General features: G+C 37.7%; 1 protein-coding gene across 1 annotated transcript in view; it reads left to right on the top strand.

The window, feature by feature from the left end:
* The window catches only part of LOC131060532 (ABC transporter G family member 7), a 158616-nt gene that overhangs the window by 16889 nt on the left and 122984 nt on the right, over positions 1–18743 (top strand). Inside the window, exons 4-5 of the mRNA XM_057993782.2 lie at positions 1839–1971; positions 3045–3246. Coding sequence (XP_057849765.2) covers positions 1839–1971; positions 3045–3246 — 335 coding nt within the window. The remainder of the gene's footprint in view (positions 1–1838; positions 1972–3044; positions 3247–18743) is intronic.

Raw genomic sequence — 18743 nt, forward strand, 5'->3', positions numbered from 1 at the left:
TAAAGAAGTTAAGTGTTTCTGTAGCTAACTTGGATTTTGTAGATCCTTCTGAGTACAGGCAGTTGATTGGCTCTCTGATGTACTTAGTCAATACTAGGCCAGATATCTGTTATGCTGTGAATGCTCTCAGTCAGTTCATGAGCTCACCTAAGCATGTTCACCTGGTTGCTGCCAAGCACATTCTAAGATACCTACGTGGCACGATTGGTTACGGGCTGAAGTATTCTCTTAATACCCCAATCCTCCTGAAAGGCTACTCAGATTCAGATTGGGCAGGAAGCGTCAAGGATAGGAAAAGCACTTCAGGCATCTGCTTCAACTTGGGCTCCGCAGTGATCTCTTGGGCATGCAGAAAGCAATCTTCGGTAGCATTAAGCACTGCAGAAGTTGAGTACATTACCGCATCTGTTGCATCCAGAGAAGCAGTGTGGCTTCGTAAGCTCCTTGTTGGATTATTTGGTCAAGTCAATGATCCTACCACCATTCATTGTGATAATCAAAGCTGTATAAAGATGTCAGTAAATCTTATATTTCATGATCGGTCCAAACATGTGGAAACACACTATCATTACATTTGGGATATGGTGCAGAGAGGCGCCATTCATCTAAAGTACATTAGCATAGATGAACAGATTGCTGACATCCTCACCAAACCCTTATCCAAAGTGAAGTTCGAGTACTTCAGAGATAGACTTGGTGTCATGGAAAACGAAACCCTGATTGAGAGGGAGCTTCAATCTCAGTGACTATTGGTAGCACTTTGAATCATTCTTTGCTTGTGTGCAAGAATGAATTTCATCCAATCTATGCTTGTGTGCTAGATGGATAATTGTAATAATGTAAAGACCCGCTGATGTATTACACTTTCTATGCTTGTGTGCTAGAACCATCCTATGCTTGTGTGCTAGGTGGAAGATGTAATTCTATGCTTGTGTGCTAGATGGAACTTAAAAGGTTCAGATTATGTATTCGCCTCCTCCCTAGTTAAGAGGGAGTGTTGATTGTAACTAGGGGTATAGGGGTTCAGATTGCCTTAAGGCAACATCCGAACCCCTTTTAGGACCGTGTCCTACCCTAAAATAACGTGTCCCCATCCTTATTCTCCATGCCACGCTAAATACACTCCAAAATAAACATTAGCGCCAAAATAATAAGGAGGCCGACTTAAAAGGAATAAAGATGCATATAAGTAAATGACAATTTGCAAGTCATTTCAATCAAGTTTAATCATATCAAAAGGTCATTTAGCTCTGCTGTGCGAACTTAAGGAAGAGTGCGAACTTATTCAGCTTGGTGCGAAATTGTCCAAAGGGACATGGTAGATTTTGATGCAAGTCATTGAAGCATACAAGGACAGATCTGATATATGAAGATCAGATTCGAGCTAAGTATTGTACTTATATTTTAGAGGAGAATATATAATCTGACCTGTGGGTCTTTCATGCTGGGTTTTTCCTCCTTGGAGGTTTTCCCAGGGCATGCTTGTTTGTCTTTTGTGCTATTTCTGATTTATGTTGGCTTACAAAATACTGCAAATCTGATTACAATCTAGGGCACAATTTAATCTATGTTGGTTTCCTAAAATACTGCAAATCTGATTACAATCTAGAGCACAATTTAATCTATGTTGGTTTACTAAAATACTGCAAATCTGAATACAACCTACGGCATAATCAATTAGATAAATCTGGTTAACATACCTAGGGTTTAAAATAACAGGTTATACCATTGAATCTTGAAATATTTAGTGATTACCATGACTGAGGCCAATTCTTTTTGCTGCTAGGCCAGTGTTTTTCCAACTTGTTTTAATATTTTCTTCTTGTGCATTGGATCAGGTAAGTTGCGCAGACTCTATTGTTGGTGATGCAAAAGTGCGAGGAATCAGTGGAGGTGAAAAGAAAAGGTTGTCTGTTGCTTGTGAACTGATTGCCAGCCCATCTGTGATATTTGCAGATGAACCAACAACTGGTATGCACTAGTAATCTCAGTAATCTGCATTTGTTTGTCTCTCTCAGGTTATTTTATTGAACTTTTGCATCTATTTTTAATCCTATATTTCTATTTATTTATTTTGATTTCATCTGCAGATATTGCATCTTTCAAACCCTATGATTGTTCCTCCTTTTCTTTTCATATCATGAGTGGATAAACTCACTGTTTTTAGATTCTTTCTTCTGTCTCCGTATGCAGCTTTGAAGCCTTATATTTAATGAATTTCGGTGTCTCTTTAATATTTGCTTGTGGTGTTACTCTGCATTGCTGCTGAACTCTTATATGCCATGTAGAAAGATGATCCTAGTTGCCCCAACAAAGGGATCAGGAAGAGATGGTGGGCTAATATTAGTAACTAGTGATTGCTGAGATATTGTTCTACATTTACTGGTGAGGCGATCCCATCTCTAGGTCAGCTGTCCCCATATCAATATTCCAATCTCATCAGTCCCATATTGTACTATGTCCTTTTTCAGTTCCTTGAATGTTTTTGGGTAATTTTAACTTCTCTTTTTTTAGTTATTATGTTTCCTTATATCCCTCCAAAAGAGGACTCATTAGAAAACAGGTAGGGCTGGGTAATGTGCCATTGCAGATTTATAGGTAAAAAACATGTCTACATCATCATGCCCGATTTCCTGTTATGCAATTTTCCTTTCGTTTCTAGATCATGTTCTCTTTGACTGCTTTTATTTAAAATTGTTCTTTTTGTATGAAACTGATGTTATTTAATACATCAATTTGGTTTATAAACAATAGACTGGCTGTGGAGTTCTATCTTTAAATAAATATTGTGATTAGACTATCATTAAACTCTCTAAAGTTTGCAAAATAAAAAATCAAGATGGAGGAGACTACAATGTAAGGTACATGCAACAGAAGTATAATAGTATTACATTTGCAAAGACTCAGAACAATATGAAGCATAATATTTGAAGAGGACTGCAACTTTGTTTTTAACTTTCGTTTCTGTTGGTCGGTTGATTACATTCTGTGTTAATTCACATTGTTTTCTTATTTTTATCAAATCTCATCTATTATGCATGTAGGGTTGGATGCTTTCCAGGCGGAGAAGGTCATGGAAACACTTCAAAAACTTGCTCAAGATGGACATACTGTAGTGTGTTCTATTCACCAGCCGCGAGGTTCAATCTATTTAAAGTTTGATGACTTAATATTATTATCTGAAGGTGCAGTTGTATATGCTGGTCCAGCCAAAGAAGAACCTTTGTCCTATTTTAGCAAACTTGGGTTCGTAATTTGTAACTTCTTTCTGATCATTTCACAGTTTAATGATATATGGATTCTGTGGTGTTTTTGTGTGATTATTATTTGTTGGTGTCCAACTTTAGATTTTCTGTGGATGGCTATTGTGGGTTTTTTGTGGAAATCAAGGTGTAAGGTCACCTTTTGCAAGGACCTATCCTCTCTCAGGCTAGTAGAGTAGAAGCTTTTAATCAGGAGTTGATTTTGTTACCCAAAGTTAAATTTAATCTTCCATAAGTAGGGCAAGCCATTGCCACTTGAGACATGGACTCAAGTGAGAGATTTTCTAGCATATTCAAGAAGAGACTATCCTTGCAATCCTGTTTTTGGACTGATGTAAAAATTTGCTTCCTGAATTTAAGATAAGAATTGTGTTTCTTTTCTTATAATCTTCGGGATCTATCATGGCATTCCAGCCCTAAAACTAACAGAAGCAAGAGAACTGAAAACCAAATAAAATGCCTACGTGTGCAGCTTGCAAAGGTGTCTAGCTGGCAAAAAAGAAGCTGACATAACCAAGCAGCTATAGAATGATAATCAGCTATACCTAATAATTACCCATACATAAATAAACAATATTGTTAAAAGGGTGTCTTAGAAATCCCCTATCATCCAACACCTGTGAATGAGTAGCCTAGTGATCATACGCTTTTTTGAAGAAACTGCTGTCAGACATGATCATCTCCTTGTAGTAACCCCACCCACTCAGCAGGGTCCACTAAACCATCAAATTGAACATCTTTGATTGCTTAGGCCTGTTGTAACGTATTCACACATCACCCCATTGCAAATGGGGACCCCTACCTTTTGCTTTCTAGGGTTAGTTTTCTTGGTCTTCTAGGTTCTTGTCTATTGACCTTTTGCATTTGAAGGGTTGCCAGGGGGCTCATTAGGATAGCGGGTTCTGCTTGAGGCAGGTGGATCTCCTTAAGAGGTCAGGTCAATTGAGTGATTAGGGGTTATTTAGATCATTCCTAAGGTGTTTTCTGTGTACTATCCGGTCGCACTTCAAGTTGCTAAATCAAACCTTGGTTGAATGCATAATGTCCTCATAGGTCCCATCCCTTACATCAAGGACAGAGCGAATTCTCCTTAAGGAGTCTAGAATGTCATCCTGATCCTCAAATGTCCTGAAATTTGGCTAAGTCTGGAATGTCATCTTGATCCTGAAATTTGACTAAGTCTGGAAAATTGAAGGATCCTCCAAAAACTAGATTTTGCATTATAACTCTTGGAGGTCCGAAACCACTCTCAAACATCTTGACAATATATATGGAATATAACTTAAAGTATAAGAAAGAAGAAAGATATATATCTTTCTTCTTTCTTATACTTAAATGTTATATTCCATATATGAATCTTGATGGAGAGGCTAAAATGTCAAATTTCGCTCCTAACCCTTCCAAAGGGTCCAGAGCGAAATTTCACAAAGGACCTAAGATTTCACCTAAGTCATTGGTTGGTTGGATTTATTTGCAAAGTTATGAAAGGAAATGCATCAAAGGGTTGAGTCTAAGGCAAAGTCAAGTCGAATCCAAGGTGAATTGAGTCTAGAATAGGAATTTCGCTCCTGACCCTTCCAAAGGGTTTAGAGCGAATTCCTCTATAGGACACTCTACATTGATCAAACTATGAACTAATCCATGTCCCAGGTATTATTGAAGGCAATTCACTTGTTTGGATGAAGAAATGTGAAAATGAAGTCAGGTTTAAGCCAAAGGGTGAATTTCGCTCCTGACCCTTCCAAAGGGTCCAGAGCGAAATTCTTGTATGACCCTATTTCTTCACAAAACCTTGAACTAAATGCCAACAAGTGGACGACAAATAGACTTGATTGTGGTGAGGAGAGGTGAGTTTGATCAAATTTGAAGGTGGATTGGATCAAAGAAGTGTGAAATCAACCTAGAATGTGAATTTCGCTCCACCCTTCCAAAGGGTCCAGAGCGAAATTCTCTAAAGGTCCTGTCCTTGGCCATGATTTGGAGCGAATTTCTCCTTTTAGGCCTTCTTAGGGGTCAAACAAATGTTGCTTTCATGAGAGAGGGATCCAAAGTTGAAAGTCAAAGGAAAGCAAGGTATGAAGAATGAATCTAGGTGAAGGAATACAAGCAAATCTTGAATTTCGCTACTGACCCTTCCAAAGGGTCCAGAGCGAAATTCTCAAAATCACCTAGTTTACTCATGATTGAGATCAAGACATGGATTCCTAGGCCTTGGTGGAGAGAAGACTTGTATATGCTTGTCTTGGGAGGCAATTTGGAGTAAGGAAATGATAGAATTTGAGCCTAAGGAAGAATTTCGCTCTTGACCCTTCTAGAGGGTCCAAAGCGAAATTCTTAAAACCTCTATTTTGTTCCCAATTTTGCATCAAGCCTAGTATTGATTCAGATTAGAAACATTCTTAGGCATGCATTGGAGCAAGTTGTGGTCACAAAATGTGAAGATTTTGTCCTAAAATGCAAATTTTGCTCCTGACCGTTCCAGAGGGTCCACAGCGAAACCCTTTGAAACTCCTATTTTTCACCTTGTTTGAGCTAGGCAAAGGGCTAGTTGTGAGATTATGATGAGAAGAGGTTTGAAGTCTTGGCCTAAGATTATGAAATGATGAAATGAGGTCTAAGTTGAGCAAAATAGCAAATTTTGCTCTTGACCCTTCCAAAGGGTCTAGAGCGAAAGTCTTATAGGGCCCGTCCCTAGAGAGGATCCTAAGCGAATTCCATTTTGATGCCTTCTTGTTGATGATTTAAGGTAAGAAATCTTATGTTAAGATAAATATATCATGTGTACTTAATCATCTTTTGGTTTGTTTTGCAGATGGAAGAAAATCAGGCTAGGACAAGGACGACCTATTCTAAGCTCATCATCATCAAGGACATTCCAAATGCATGGAGGAAGACTTCAAGTGTTCGAAAAAAGCATTGGGAGATTTCAAGTGTTCAATGATTTCTAAGCTATCCTCAAGGACTTCATTCTACCATATAAAGACCACAGGATGACAGAGAAGAATGACCTTACCAACACTTCAAGGCGAGGTATGCTACCATAGAAAGAAAAAACTTGACAGTGAGGAGGCCTCATCAAGCACATGGAAGTCAAAGAGGTACATCATTCATCGCATCATCAAATTGAGACAGAAAAGAGATCAACCAAGGCACAAATGTCAGACAAGGTGGCATCCCAGTCACTTTTCCTCTAACCAGATTGGTCCACCTCAGCATGTCCAGATTCAATGTACCTAATTTATCAGGGATGGCACAAACTTCGGTGTACCTACCCCTACTCCTATTGGTCCACACTCATTGAATGTAATTTTCTTATTGGCTAAGGAAGTTTGTTATAATAAACCCTAATTAGGGTTTCTATCTTGTAATCCTAGCCATTGATTCTAAGTCAATCAGAGCCATCAATTTGTAAAGGGCTCTCTATATAAAGCCCTGGCTCTTCATTTGTAAAGGTTAATAGTAGGTGAATAGTTAGAGATAGTCAATAGTCAGTAGTGGTAGTTCAAGAGCAATTAGTTTTTAGAGTAGAGTAGAAAGAGAAGGCAAAGATTGTTGCCAAGACATTGTTGCAAAAGACATGTAAACTTCACTGAAGAAATGGTGAATTCTATGTGTCAATTCTACAATTTGCATGGTCTCTATACCTCTCAAATTTCATTTCATGTTATTAGATGAATGGAAGAAATTTGTATGATCAATGGTGAAATTTGTATATCCATACTACTAGCGGTTTGTTGATTGCAAACTTGCCTTGTGTAGTCAACTGGAATCATTCAACTTAAGCTTAACTTCAATTATCGCTTCTTCATTGATATGCATCAACCTGATGGTGTCTATGCTTGTAGCAGTGATCTGAACATCATAAAGCTATCCTTAGAAGATCGCACTAACCTTGTGGAGATGATCATAGCATGTCAAAGCAAGACTTAGTTAGAGTTTCATCAAAGGTCATCCATTGCTCCTACATTCTTAGTGTTAGAATTAGATTCCTCTCCAACCCTTGTCCTTTTTCCCTTTTTTAAAAATCAAGGATCAGTAAAGACCCACGTTCCAGTGATAGCCAAAGTAAATCAAACGCTCAGGTCATCAAATGTAAGTCCCCTTGTGATTCCAACAAAATTACATCACACCAACAGAGCTTATCCACACGTAGAGACCCTACATATCAGAACCTTGGAGTTGCTCCAATTGATCCTTCGACGAGATCTTCAACAGTCAGGGAAACTTTGTTCAAGAGAGGATAAGATACCTTGGTATTTTATTCTGTGTTCGCATGTGCATGAAAAACACATCAACAAGGCCCTTCTAATTGTTTGAACCAGCACATATGCTTCAAGATGTTGTAGGGTAAACCCATTGGAGACTTCCAATAAGCTCTTATGGCGCAGAACAAGTTTTTTTCATAACCATTACTAAATCTAGACAAAAAGTAGTGAGAGCATCCACATCTAAAATCACCATATCTAATTTTGAATGCATTGCCTTCTGCTGGTGCAGTATTTTAGTTTCTTGCATTTAGTTTAGTTACTTTATTGCCAAATATGCACCTAGGATAGGATAAGCTAACTAAACTGGATATCTACTTGGGTAGGTTGTACTTGTATCATGTGACTTGTTCTTTCTTGGTTTGGTGGAGATGTCGTGCACACATGTGATTACATTTTCTTTATCCCATATTGGTTGTACATTCACATCTCTTGGTTTTGTATTCTCTATATGATCATCTCGTGTACTCTTGAAAATTTGAAATCGCCATATTGATCTTTTGAGTTCTTTGTTCTTTCTATTAGGCCTTCTAAATCTTTGATGTCTATTTTCATAGTCAATATTAGATGGTATCAGAGCAATTTAGAGCCTTTGATTAGTTGCAGATCTGGGATTGCATATATTGCATTTTGTTGAAACATTTGGTATGCTCTTAATTTGCGTCTTTGGATGATCTTGAGAATTAGAAAAGTATGATATAAATGCCAAACTCATTAGAAAGTTGAATAGGAATACCAAATTCTGGGGGGTTCCTCTTTGTGACTTTGTATTGCAAGTGCATTTGGGAGATTGGTGGAGTAAGTTTGGGCCCACCTTTGTCTCCTAAGCATTTGAGAAAGTCAGATTTGACTTTTGTTGCATCTCGAGTGGACATTAGAGGCCAAATTTGTAAGGGTTTGTATTTGGGAGGTGGTTGCAAGATCCAAAAGGTAACCATCATTTTGGAACATTTTGGGTCAATTTTGACCTTACCATTGCATTTAGAAGGCCTAAAAACTTATAGATTGATTGTCCTTTCATTAAAATCTGAGTAATTTGTATTGGGCCTTTAGAGAGTTATTTGCCTTACATGGCTGTATGGAGGAATATTTTGAAGAATATTCTATATTCTTCAGGTTAATAGTTGGTTGATGGTGCATGTTAACATCTGTGTGCAGGTGTATAAAGGTATATGTTAACTCATTTATTATTTGCAATTTTTTGTTTTTTCTTGTAGGTTTTAAGTATGTATGGGTACTTTAGATATAGAGACCTAAAGGACCACCATGCTAGGTTTGGGCCTCCACAACTCCCTACTTGCTTTTCTCTACACAACAATTCCAACCCCTTTGCAAAGGGGTTTGCATGGACATTTGTAGGTATGTGTGACTAGGCTCAACCCCTTCCACCCTCCATGCACCCCTTCTTCAAGTTGTTGCATGGTGGCCACTTAATCGCCAAATCATCAATTGCTATTCAAGCCCACTAGTGGCTCTATGGTGGTGCCACCCTCTACTCATCACCATCACTTTGCCCTACCTATGTTGGTGCCCCAAAACTGGTTTTACTAAATACTTTCCTCTCAAGTGGTTTTGCATCATTCAAACAATGGTTCTAGACCTTTTGAAATATTCCAAATGAAATATTTTCTAAATTTTTGCAATTGTAATAAATAATCATGCCAGCTTTGATACCATTGTAATGTGCCTACCAAAATTCTTCAATAAATTGGCAGTTGCTTCCAATATTTGCACACAAACATTTGGTGGAACATAGGAATTTTGAATTTACTGATTAATAACAGTTACAACTACTCATTTCATCATAGACATTTTGACAAACAATTGTCATGCATTCATTATGCCAACAAATGGCCACTCAAGTTTCAAAGATTAATACTGAAAATCTTATACCATTATTTTTGATTAAATAAATATACAATTCTCACTATTGATACAAACTAGTATGCTGGTGTAAATCCAGAAGTACAAATATAAAAATGTAAATCAAAGTTCTGACCTAAATTATAGATGGGGCACAAATTCAAAATTAATTGCTGTTTTAATTCCAAGCTGATTGAACCCAGACAAATCTAATATAAATTAGAAGTGGTATCAACTCTCACCTAAACTCTTCAAATCTCCCAGCAACACCCCCTTATCACCCTTATTTCTTCCCACACAAGATGGCAGCTAGCATAGAGGGACCCACAAATTTCTCACTTTCCCTCCTTTCTCCTCGTAAGTGTTGTGGCTAGGCTTATGACTTCCCAATATGAGCTGTCACATTATATACGAAAGAATTGTTGCTTCCTTTTGCCATACAAATGGGAATCTTTACTTGGTATGATCAAGCTTGTATGAGGCTCTAAACTTCTAAAGGTATGGTTGGGGTTTTTCCACTAATAAAATTCTGATTGGCTTTCAACAAAACCACTTCACACATAGAATTTGTATAAAGTATGTAATGTCCCCTTTTGGTATTGCCTTGAATCTTGCCCTTGTAAATATCAAAGTCTGCTAATTTTCACCCTTATTAATTTTGATATTAGATATTGATCCATTGACTTTCTTGTCTTCTTTGATCTTATGGATGGTTCCTCGGCCTCCAATTCCCCCTTCTCAATTGAATTAATCTCTTCTTTATATCTTCATTTGTGGGAAGTCACACTTCTTCATAAGAAATGAGTAATCACTCTTCATTTTGAGAATAATAAATTATTCTTCAAATTGATCTCCCTTGGATGTCCTCCTCAAATGAGACTTTGTCCTTTTTATATCCTCTAATGTGAGGGCGAGGTCACACCTGTTCATCATGTATGCCCCTTTGGCAAGAGACACACCCTTTCCACCATTAGGACCCTTTGAACGAGTGCAACTCCTCATTATTTCTACCTTTTGAAAGGAACACAACCTTTCACATTCAGATCTGCACTTATGTTCCCCAAATTATCCCCTCATATGAGGTTCTCTTCTTCCTTTTATATCTCATGTTTGAGGGAGTCAACTTTTTATTTCATGTCTTTGACCATTCATTCTCTTAATTAAAATTTAATTATATTTAATTTTATTCTTTTATATTTTGATTTTAATTTTATCATTTTTTGTAGACTCCTAAAATTGCCCCAGCCTTTAGTTATTTTATTCTAAGCCTTATATTAGTTAAATAGATTTTTATCTATTTAATTAATTCACTTATCCTCTTCTAGCCTTTCCCTATTTAAATAAATATTTTTTATTTATTTAAATTATCCTTTCCTTAAATTAAATAAATATTTTATGTGATCCCACTTCTTCTATTAATTAAATGAATTTTTATTTATTTAATTAATTCATTAGCTTTTTCCCTCCATGACACTTGTCATTTATCTCTTGATTTTATCCTAACCACCTCTAATATTTTTTTATTTTCTCCACCTACCCTTTAATTCTAGCTGACCATTTATCCTTTCACCTCTTAATCCTATCCCTTCATTTTCTAAGGTGTTCTCTATATAAGAGGATTCCTTCATCCTTTCATGACACCCTAATCAGCGATCAAACAATCTTCATGCGATCAAGCTACTTCACAACCACAATCCGTTCTTTGTTGAGCTTTTGTGCACTCATAAAATTTGAGAGCAATCATATCAAACAAGATCAATGGAGATAGGAAACAATAGAGATCAAACCCTACTAAGCATGTGAATGGTATAATCTTTCTATTTTGTTGTGATTTGCATGTTTTAGGTTCTTCATTGGTGTATGGTGAATTCTTGATTGTAGAACTAGGGTTTTATGTGGTTGGATCTTTTATGGTTTTACAATAGTTTTATCATTCCATTTTCACCGTATACATTATTATTTATCATTAAATTGTATTTCAAAGTGGGGATATTATAGCCCGCCCCACTCAAGATTGGTTGTCCTCAAGCAATGATCAATTTAACTAAATTTTCCCGATGCAAGGATTTCTAACTAACCCTTGAAGATTTGGAATCTTAAGACAAGTTCTTGTAGCGTCCTAAAATTGCGACACTTGCAATTTCGATTGCATTTCGGTCTCCACGATGGCGACGCAACACGCATGGAGACCCCGAAACCTGATTATGACACTGAAAACTGCATTTTTCAAGCACCCTGGCCTGAACCTCCTTGCACCCTGTTGTCCCGGGAGGTGGGACCAGAGCGCCCAGCGCCCTGGTCCCTGGGTCCTATTTTGGGCCCGGTCTCCTTTGGACTTCGGGTCTTTTTGTTTGCAAATTGGAAATTAACTTTCCTGGTCGGCCTAAGGTCGGGAAAATCAGTCTATCAGCCCTAAATGACAAGTATATAAACTACATTTTCCTCTTTCATTCGATATGATGGAAAAGGCGTGGAAATTATACTCAAGCATTCAAGCATTCAAGCATTCCTTCAAGCAATTGATCATTTCAAGTCTCCATTCAAGGCTAAGTGTTGCATTCAAGTCAAGGATTCAACCATTGAAGAGGAGATCACATACTACATGCTACAACATACAACATACAATATCTATACCTTCGCACATAAGGATACAAACATCCTTAGAACAAGGTATTAGTACTTGTTTTACAGTCATTTACATTTACAGCACTTGCTCATTTCTTGGTTAATTCCAAAACTGGGGTTTGACCTAAAGGCAAACCCCTAATCCCTAACCCCCCAATCGTCTTCGCTTTTCTGTGTGTAGGTTGCAGGTACGCGGCTGAAATTGAAGATCTGGAATCCTTGTGCAGAGACGAACAGATCCCCCTTCGTTTCGCGGATTTTTTGGAGGACCGTGGCGCCGGGTGCCATCGTCCCGACAACTTTTGCTCAAATTTGCAGGACAGCGCCGTATCGACATTTTACTGCTAATTCCAGTTCCGCAGCTTCATCCTATATCCCTATCTCAGTTTATAAGCGAATCTTTGTCACTTTCTATGCATTCCTAGCTTAATTCTTCTATGCACATTCTTTACAAAAGAGGGTAGCCTTGCTTTCTTAACCCTTGAAACACATTTAGCATCCAATCTTGCATTGCGTGGGATTGGATCTTGTGGGTTTCAACCCCTCTTTTGAATGTAAAGTCTCTCCCCTAAGTGAAAACCATCAACCCTAGCGAACCTCCCTTCTCTCTCCTCGGAGTTGGAAGAGGGGAGAGCAACTAGGGTTCGATCGCGATTTTCCGCTTTACATTTTGGTGAACCCGACGTGAACATCCTTTTTGATTATTCATAGTTAGATCTGAAAATTGGATTCCTTGATTGCATTTCCATGTTTGATCTTTTGCAAAATTTTAGAGGTTAATTGCATAAAAACCCTAAATTTTCTTTTTAGTAATCAAGCTTGTGAAATGTCTAAATGTTAATGCTTGTTTCAGATCTGCCCTTCTATTACAAATTATCAATTCATATTTGTGCTTTAATTTTGAAAATTAAGTGGTTAAGTGTCAAAACCTTAATTTTTGAAACCCTCTTGATTCAACCTTTGTCTGACAATTTAACTGATCAAAACATCTCCAAATCAGCTGTAACTTTGGATTCCGCAATAAAATCACAATATCTTTCATCCCTGAAAATTTGGAAAAAAGTTGCGAGGACCGTGTGCACTCCGAGCGCCATCGTCCCCGACATTTTTTCCGAAATTTCGGGAGCGAGATCTTACTGTATTTTCCTGCTAAAATCCAGAATTTTGGCTGATTTTATCAATTTTAACACCTTCAAAATTACAGTCAAAGTTGGTCTTGTGATTGCTTGGATTAAGGCTTCTAAACATTTAAAAATCATCGAAACTGAAATTTTGTGTCAAAATTGTGTTCTTACTGTCCTAAATCTGAAAAGTGTGTTATCATTCATTAAAAATTTCAGTGCTTTATTCAAATTCTTGCAATTTGTGACTTTTGAAATTAAATGCTTAATTACAACAACTTTGATTTCCGCTTTCAAAATTGAATTTTGCGTGAAATTGAGTCAATTTTCAAATTTCAAAACTTGCATTGCTCTTGGCATTCCCTCTAAAATCATAAAATTCAAAATTTCAGTTTCCCTCTCTTTTTCAAAATTCAAATTTTTGCATTTTTCGACAATCTTGGTAGGGTTCAATTTCGAGATTGCAACTTTAATTTGGCCTATCTACAGATCGTAAAATCACTCAATTTTTTCAGATTAGCTTTAAAATCATCATACCTTTCATCCCTGCAAATTTCGAAAAAAGTTGCAAGGACCGTGTTGCACTCCGAGCGCCACGGTCCCGGACATTTTTTCCAAAATTTCGGGAGACTGTTGTGATTGCATTTAACAGCTTAAATCCAGAAGATTGGCTGATTTTACTGAAAATTGCTACCTCTAAATTCAAAATCTTCTCTCTCTTTCTAGTGCATGAGTTTTACAACAATAAACCCTACTTACACTATTCCCGTTAGACGAAGCCGTAGAATTAAGTCTTTCCGAGGTTTAACTACTGAGGAGATGGAACCTAATTTGAATAGCCTTTTTAACGAGGACATGGGTAATTCCTCTAATCCTCCTAATGATGAAGAAGCTCTCCATGAGGTTTCTGTAGAACAACTTTCGAAATTGGATAACCAATTTGACGATTTTCACCAATGGATGTCTCATGAATACCCTGATAGTCAAGCTCTTCCTTTAATTGAGGGTCTAAAACATATGCTTCAAAGCGATAAGAATGGAATTGATATTTTGCGTGGTATTGCACACATTGTGGGTTCGAATGTGATGCCTATGAAGAGTTGTGCTGAAAATTTGGGTTATACACAACCTCCTACTCAAGTCAATCATTCTATTCCTTTGATGACTTCTATTGCTAGCATACCTACCTTTACATCAAACATAATGGCTACTTCTATACAAGATATTCCCCCTGTAATCACCAGTCATGGGGGCAATCCCTCTTCTTCAATTAACCCTATTCCTTCATTCAATCCGATTTCTTCATTCGTCCCTTCAATGAGTGTTCCTATTACATCTCCACAAATGAACATGACGCAAGGGGGCAATTCATTCAACCATTCCATTCCTCCTTGTAGTGTTCCTCCTGTCCAATCATCTCCTATGACTAATTATCATAGAGTCCCACCACCTTACTCTTTACCTTCTTTCAATAACATAACACCTCCATCTCAATCTAACACATCTAATATGAATTCTTCGACTGAAGCTACCATTAACAATCTTGCACAAACTGTCTCCTCTTTACAGCAACAAATTGCCTCTATGAATCAATCTAAGTTTAGTGTGCCCACATTTGATGTTGCGAGCCCACTTTCTCTTGACATTGTTCGAGCTATCCCTCCTAAACATGTTGAAATCCCGCATTTGGAGCTTTATAATGGTAAAGGTGATCCTCTAACACATGTTAAGACTTTTCAAACAATTTGTACTGATTTTGCTTATGACCAAAGGTTGCTTGCAAAACTGTTCACTAGAACATTAAGAGACAAAGCCCTACAATGGTATTGCTCGTTACCTTCTTATTCTATTACTTCTTTTGAACAACTTGCAAATGCTTTCATTCAACAATTTCAAAACAATATAAGTCCTAAAGTTACTTTGATTGATTTAATGCATTGTAAACAAGGTGTTAAAGAAAAAGTGACTGATTTCATTGGTAGATATAAGCATTTGTATGCTCAAATTTCCTTTCCAGTGCCTGACAATGATATTCAAAGAATCTTTATTTCTAATTTACAAAAAGATATTCGAGATAAACTTCTGTTTTCTGAGTTTACTTCTTTCCAACAGTTGTGTGCAACTCTTCACAATTATCAACTGACTATGAGTCAAATGGAACAATCACATCCTATGACTCCGAGTGATAAGGGTGATAGTAGTCAACAACCATTTGGGAAGTTTAAACCGAACAGAGATTCCATCAAATTCAATGAAAACATCATCAACAACAATGTGAATGCAGCATCAGGTGTGCCTCCTATTTCTAAATTTTTCAAGAAAGAAAGAAAGTATACTGCTTTGAATGAATCATTGCATAGTATTATGAATAAGTTATTGGAACAAAATGTGCTTACTCTTCCTCCTATAAGGCAAATTGATCCTGCAAAGATTAATTCACCTTATTTTGATAACAAAGCTTTTTGTCAATTTCATCGTCAGCCTGGGCATGATACTGAAAAATGTTTTTCTTTAAAGGGTAAAATTCAAGATTTGATTGATAATAATACTATTTCTGTTTCTGGAGTGAATGATAAAGGCAATACATCTGTAGCTCCTCCTAATCAAAATCTTCAGATTTTCACTGATCCATTACCTTCTCATACCTCTAATGCAATTGAGGCTAATGATTCTCTCTCTCATCTGATGGTCTTGTGTCTATGACTCCGAATGTGATTAACTTTGTAGAGCAGCAAGAAATCCCTAAAGAACCTTCCATCACATTTGATTCCAGTGAAACCATTAGGGCACCTGATGGTCCTTTATACATAGTTGCAAAAGTCAAGAATACACCTTACTGTGGAGTGCTTATTGATCCTTCGTGCATGGTTAATGTTATTACTGAAGAATTTCTTTTTACTTTGCAATTGAATCAAGTTATTTATGACAAAACAGATGTGGTTGTGAAACTATTTGATGCATTTTCTTCTCCTGCAATTGGTTCTATTACATTACCTATTGAGGTCCATAACAAATCTCTTGATGTGAACTTTGCTATTATTCCATCTTCCGAACAATTTCGTGTGAAGCTTGGCTATCCTTGGCTATCTTCCATGAAAGCTATTGCTTCTCCTATTCACAAGTGTTTGAAATTTCCCCATAATGGTGAAGTTGTTATTGTCAATCATAGTCTCTTTAAACCAGCTGAAAGAACTTCTAGTGTTCCTATTGATTACTTTTGGCCTAAACAATTCCAATCTCTTCCTCCGCGAAGTGATCATCTTTTCAAATCTTATCAAAAGTGGAAAACGGATATGATCCTATCTCTAAGTGAACCTAGAACACCTAAACTTGACATTCCTATCGTTCTTGAGAAGGAAGTTCTTCCTTTGAAAGATAAAACTAATGTCTTTCCTCAAGAAGATTCCCAACCCATCCCTATGGATGTGACTATGTCTATGCCTAATAAACCTTCTAAAAGTAGACCTATCCCTCCTCGTCATGATGGACTTGGTCTCCTTCCTAAACCGAATATTCCTCCCTTATATGGAGCAGTTCCTCCTCCTTCTTTTTATAGAGAGAAGAGACCTTCTTCTTCTCCTATTATCCAGCCTAAGAGACCACAACCTAAACACCCAAGTGATAGGGATGAGAACATTCCTCCTCCTCAATCTTCGCAACTTCCTACTAAGACTAGATGAAATCGTTCTGCACGTGAACGCCGACGAAAGCGTCGTCTTAGGGCTCAAGCAGCCGCTTCTCAAACTTTGCAATCTCCAAAGACACCTTCAACAAGCATTATTCCATTTTCTCCAAAATCTCCTAAACATAAGATGCATGATGGTCTTGATCCTGTGCGAATTAAAGACCCTATTTTTATAAATCTTGATGATGCTATAGATGAAAATGTTATTCATGATGAAAATGTTACTCCTCTTGCTTCTGATAGTGAATATGAACTTGTTGATGCTGATAACCATTTATCTAATGAATTTTATAAAGCACTTATTCTAGCTCCTAGACAAGAACAATGTGGCTTGGAACATGAACATAGCCCTTGTTTGGATCTTGTGATAGCTCCATCTGCTGTGTTGGATGTTCCTCCTCTAGCGTGTTCCCTGCCTTCCCGAAACATTGATCAGCAAGATCGGGGGGTAGATGACGTGCTAGACTAGTTTCATTAGCATAGCAGATTCTCTCCTCCTCTCTTTCGTTACTTCTTCTATATGTTATTCTCATTCTTCTATTTGTTGTCCTTAGTGTTGTCTACTTGAGGACGATGCAAAGCATTGAGATCTCTCGATCTCTATCATGTTGACTCAAAAGACACATGTGTTCCCTTCTTCTAGGCGACCTTCCTTGATTGGGGAATGAAGAACAATTATGCATACATACATATGATATATATACATGAATTATCATACAGCATACTGACCCCGAGGAAAGCGAAGTCACCTTGTGCTTTGTGTTTTGTGTCTATTATCCTTGGGCTTATCTCACACTTGGGGGCTAAATCCTTGTGATAACGTGCTCCTTTCCTTTCTCATTTCTTATATGTATCACTACCTTAAAGCAATCACCCCCGGTGAGGCGTGTGCGATCGCTTTAACGTAGGGGGGCATACATCCCGTTCATATCTTTTCAAGATACTTGAAAATTTCTTGGCAAATTTAACCTTGCCTTGAAAATTTTTGATATCTTTCTTGCATGACTCATAGTGAGGGAACCTTACTACTGACAGTCATGGTTCTCCCTCGTGATCTTCCCTTTTACTTTGTCAATCGAAGTCGTAAGATCCTTAGTCCACTGGGGGCTTGGTGTGTCTTGCCTCCTTGACGTGGTGAAAGTCTTTCAATATTGTTTCCTTGTACTTTACCGGAAGTATGAGCATACATACTCCCGCTAAAGTGGGGGCTAAATGTAGCGTCCTAAAATTGCGACACTTGCAATTTCGACTACATTTCGGTCTTCACGATGGCGACGCAACACGCATGGAGACCTCGAAACCTAATTATGACACTGAAAACTGCATTTTTCAAGCACCTTGGCCTGAACCTCCTTGCACCCTGCTGTCTCGGGAGGTGGGACCAGAGCGCCCAGCGCCCTGGTCCCTGGGTCCTATTTTGGGCCCGGTCTCCTTTGGACTTCGGGTCTTTTTGTTTGCAAATTGGAAATTAACTTTCCTGGTCGGCCTAAGGTCGGGAAAATCAGTCTATCAGCCCTAAATGACAAGTATATAAACTACATTTTCCTCTTTCATTCGATATGATGGAAAAGGCGTGGAAATTATACTCAAGCATTCAAGCATTCAAGCATTCCTTCAAGCAATTGATCATTTCAAGTCTCCATTCAAGGCTAAGTGTTGCATTCAAGTCAAGGATTCAACCATTGAAGAGGAGATCACATACTACATGCTACAACATACAACATACAATATCTATACCTTCGCACATAAGGATACAAACATCCTTAGAACAAGGTATTAGTACTTGTTTTACAGTCATTTACATTTACAGCACTTGCTCATTTCTTGGTTAATTCCAAAACCGAGGTTTGACCTAAAGGCAAACCCCTAATCCCTAACCCCCCAATCGTCTTCGCTTTTCTGTGTGTAGGTTGCAGGTACG

The sequence above is a fragment of the Cryptomeria japonica genome, chromosome 2 (assembly GCF_030272615.1).
Source record: "Cryptomeria japonica chromosome 2, Sugi_1.0, whole genome shotgun sequence".
Lineage (NCBI taxonomy): Eukaryota > Viridiplantae > Streptophyta > Pinopsida > Cupressales > Cupressaceae > Cryptomeria > Cryptomeria japonica.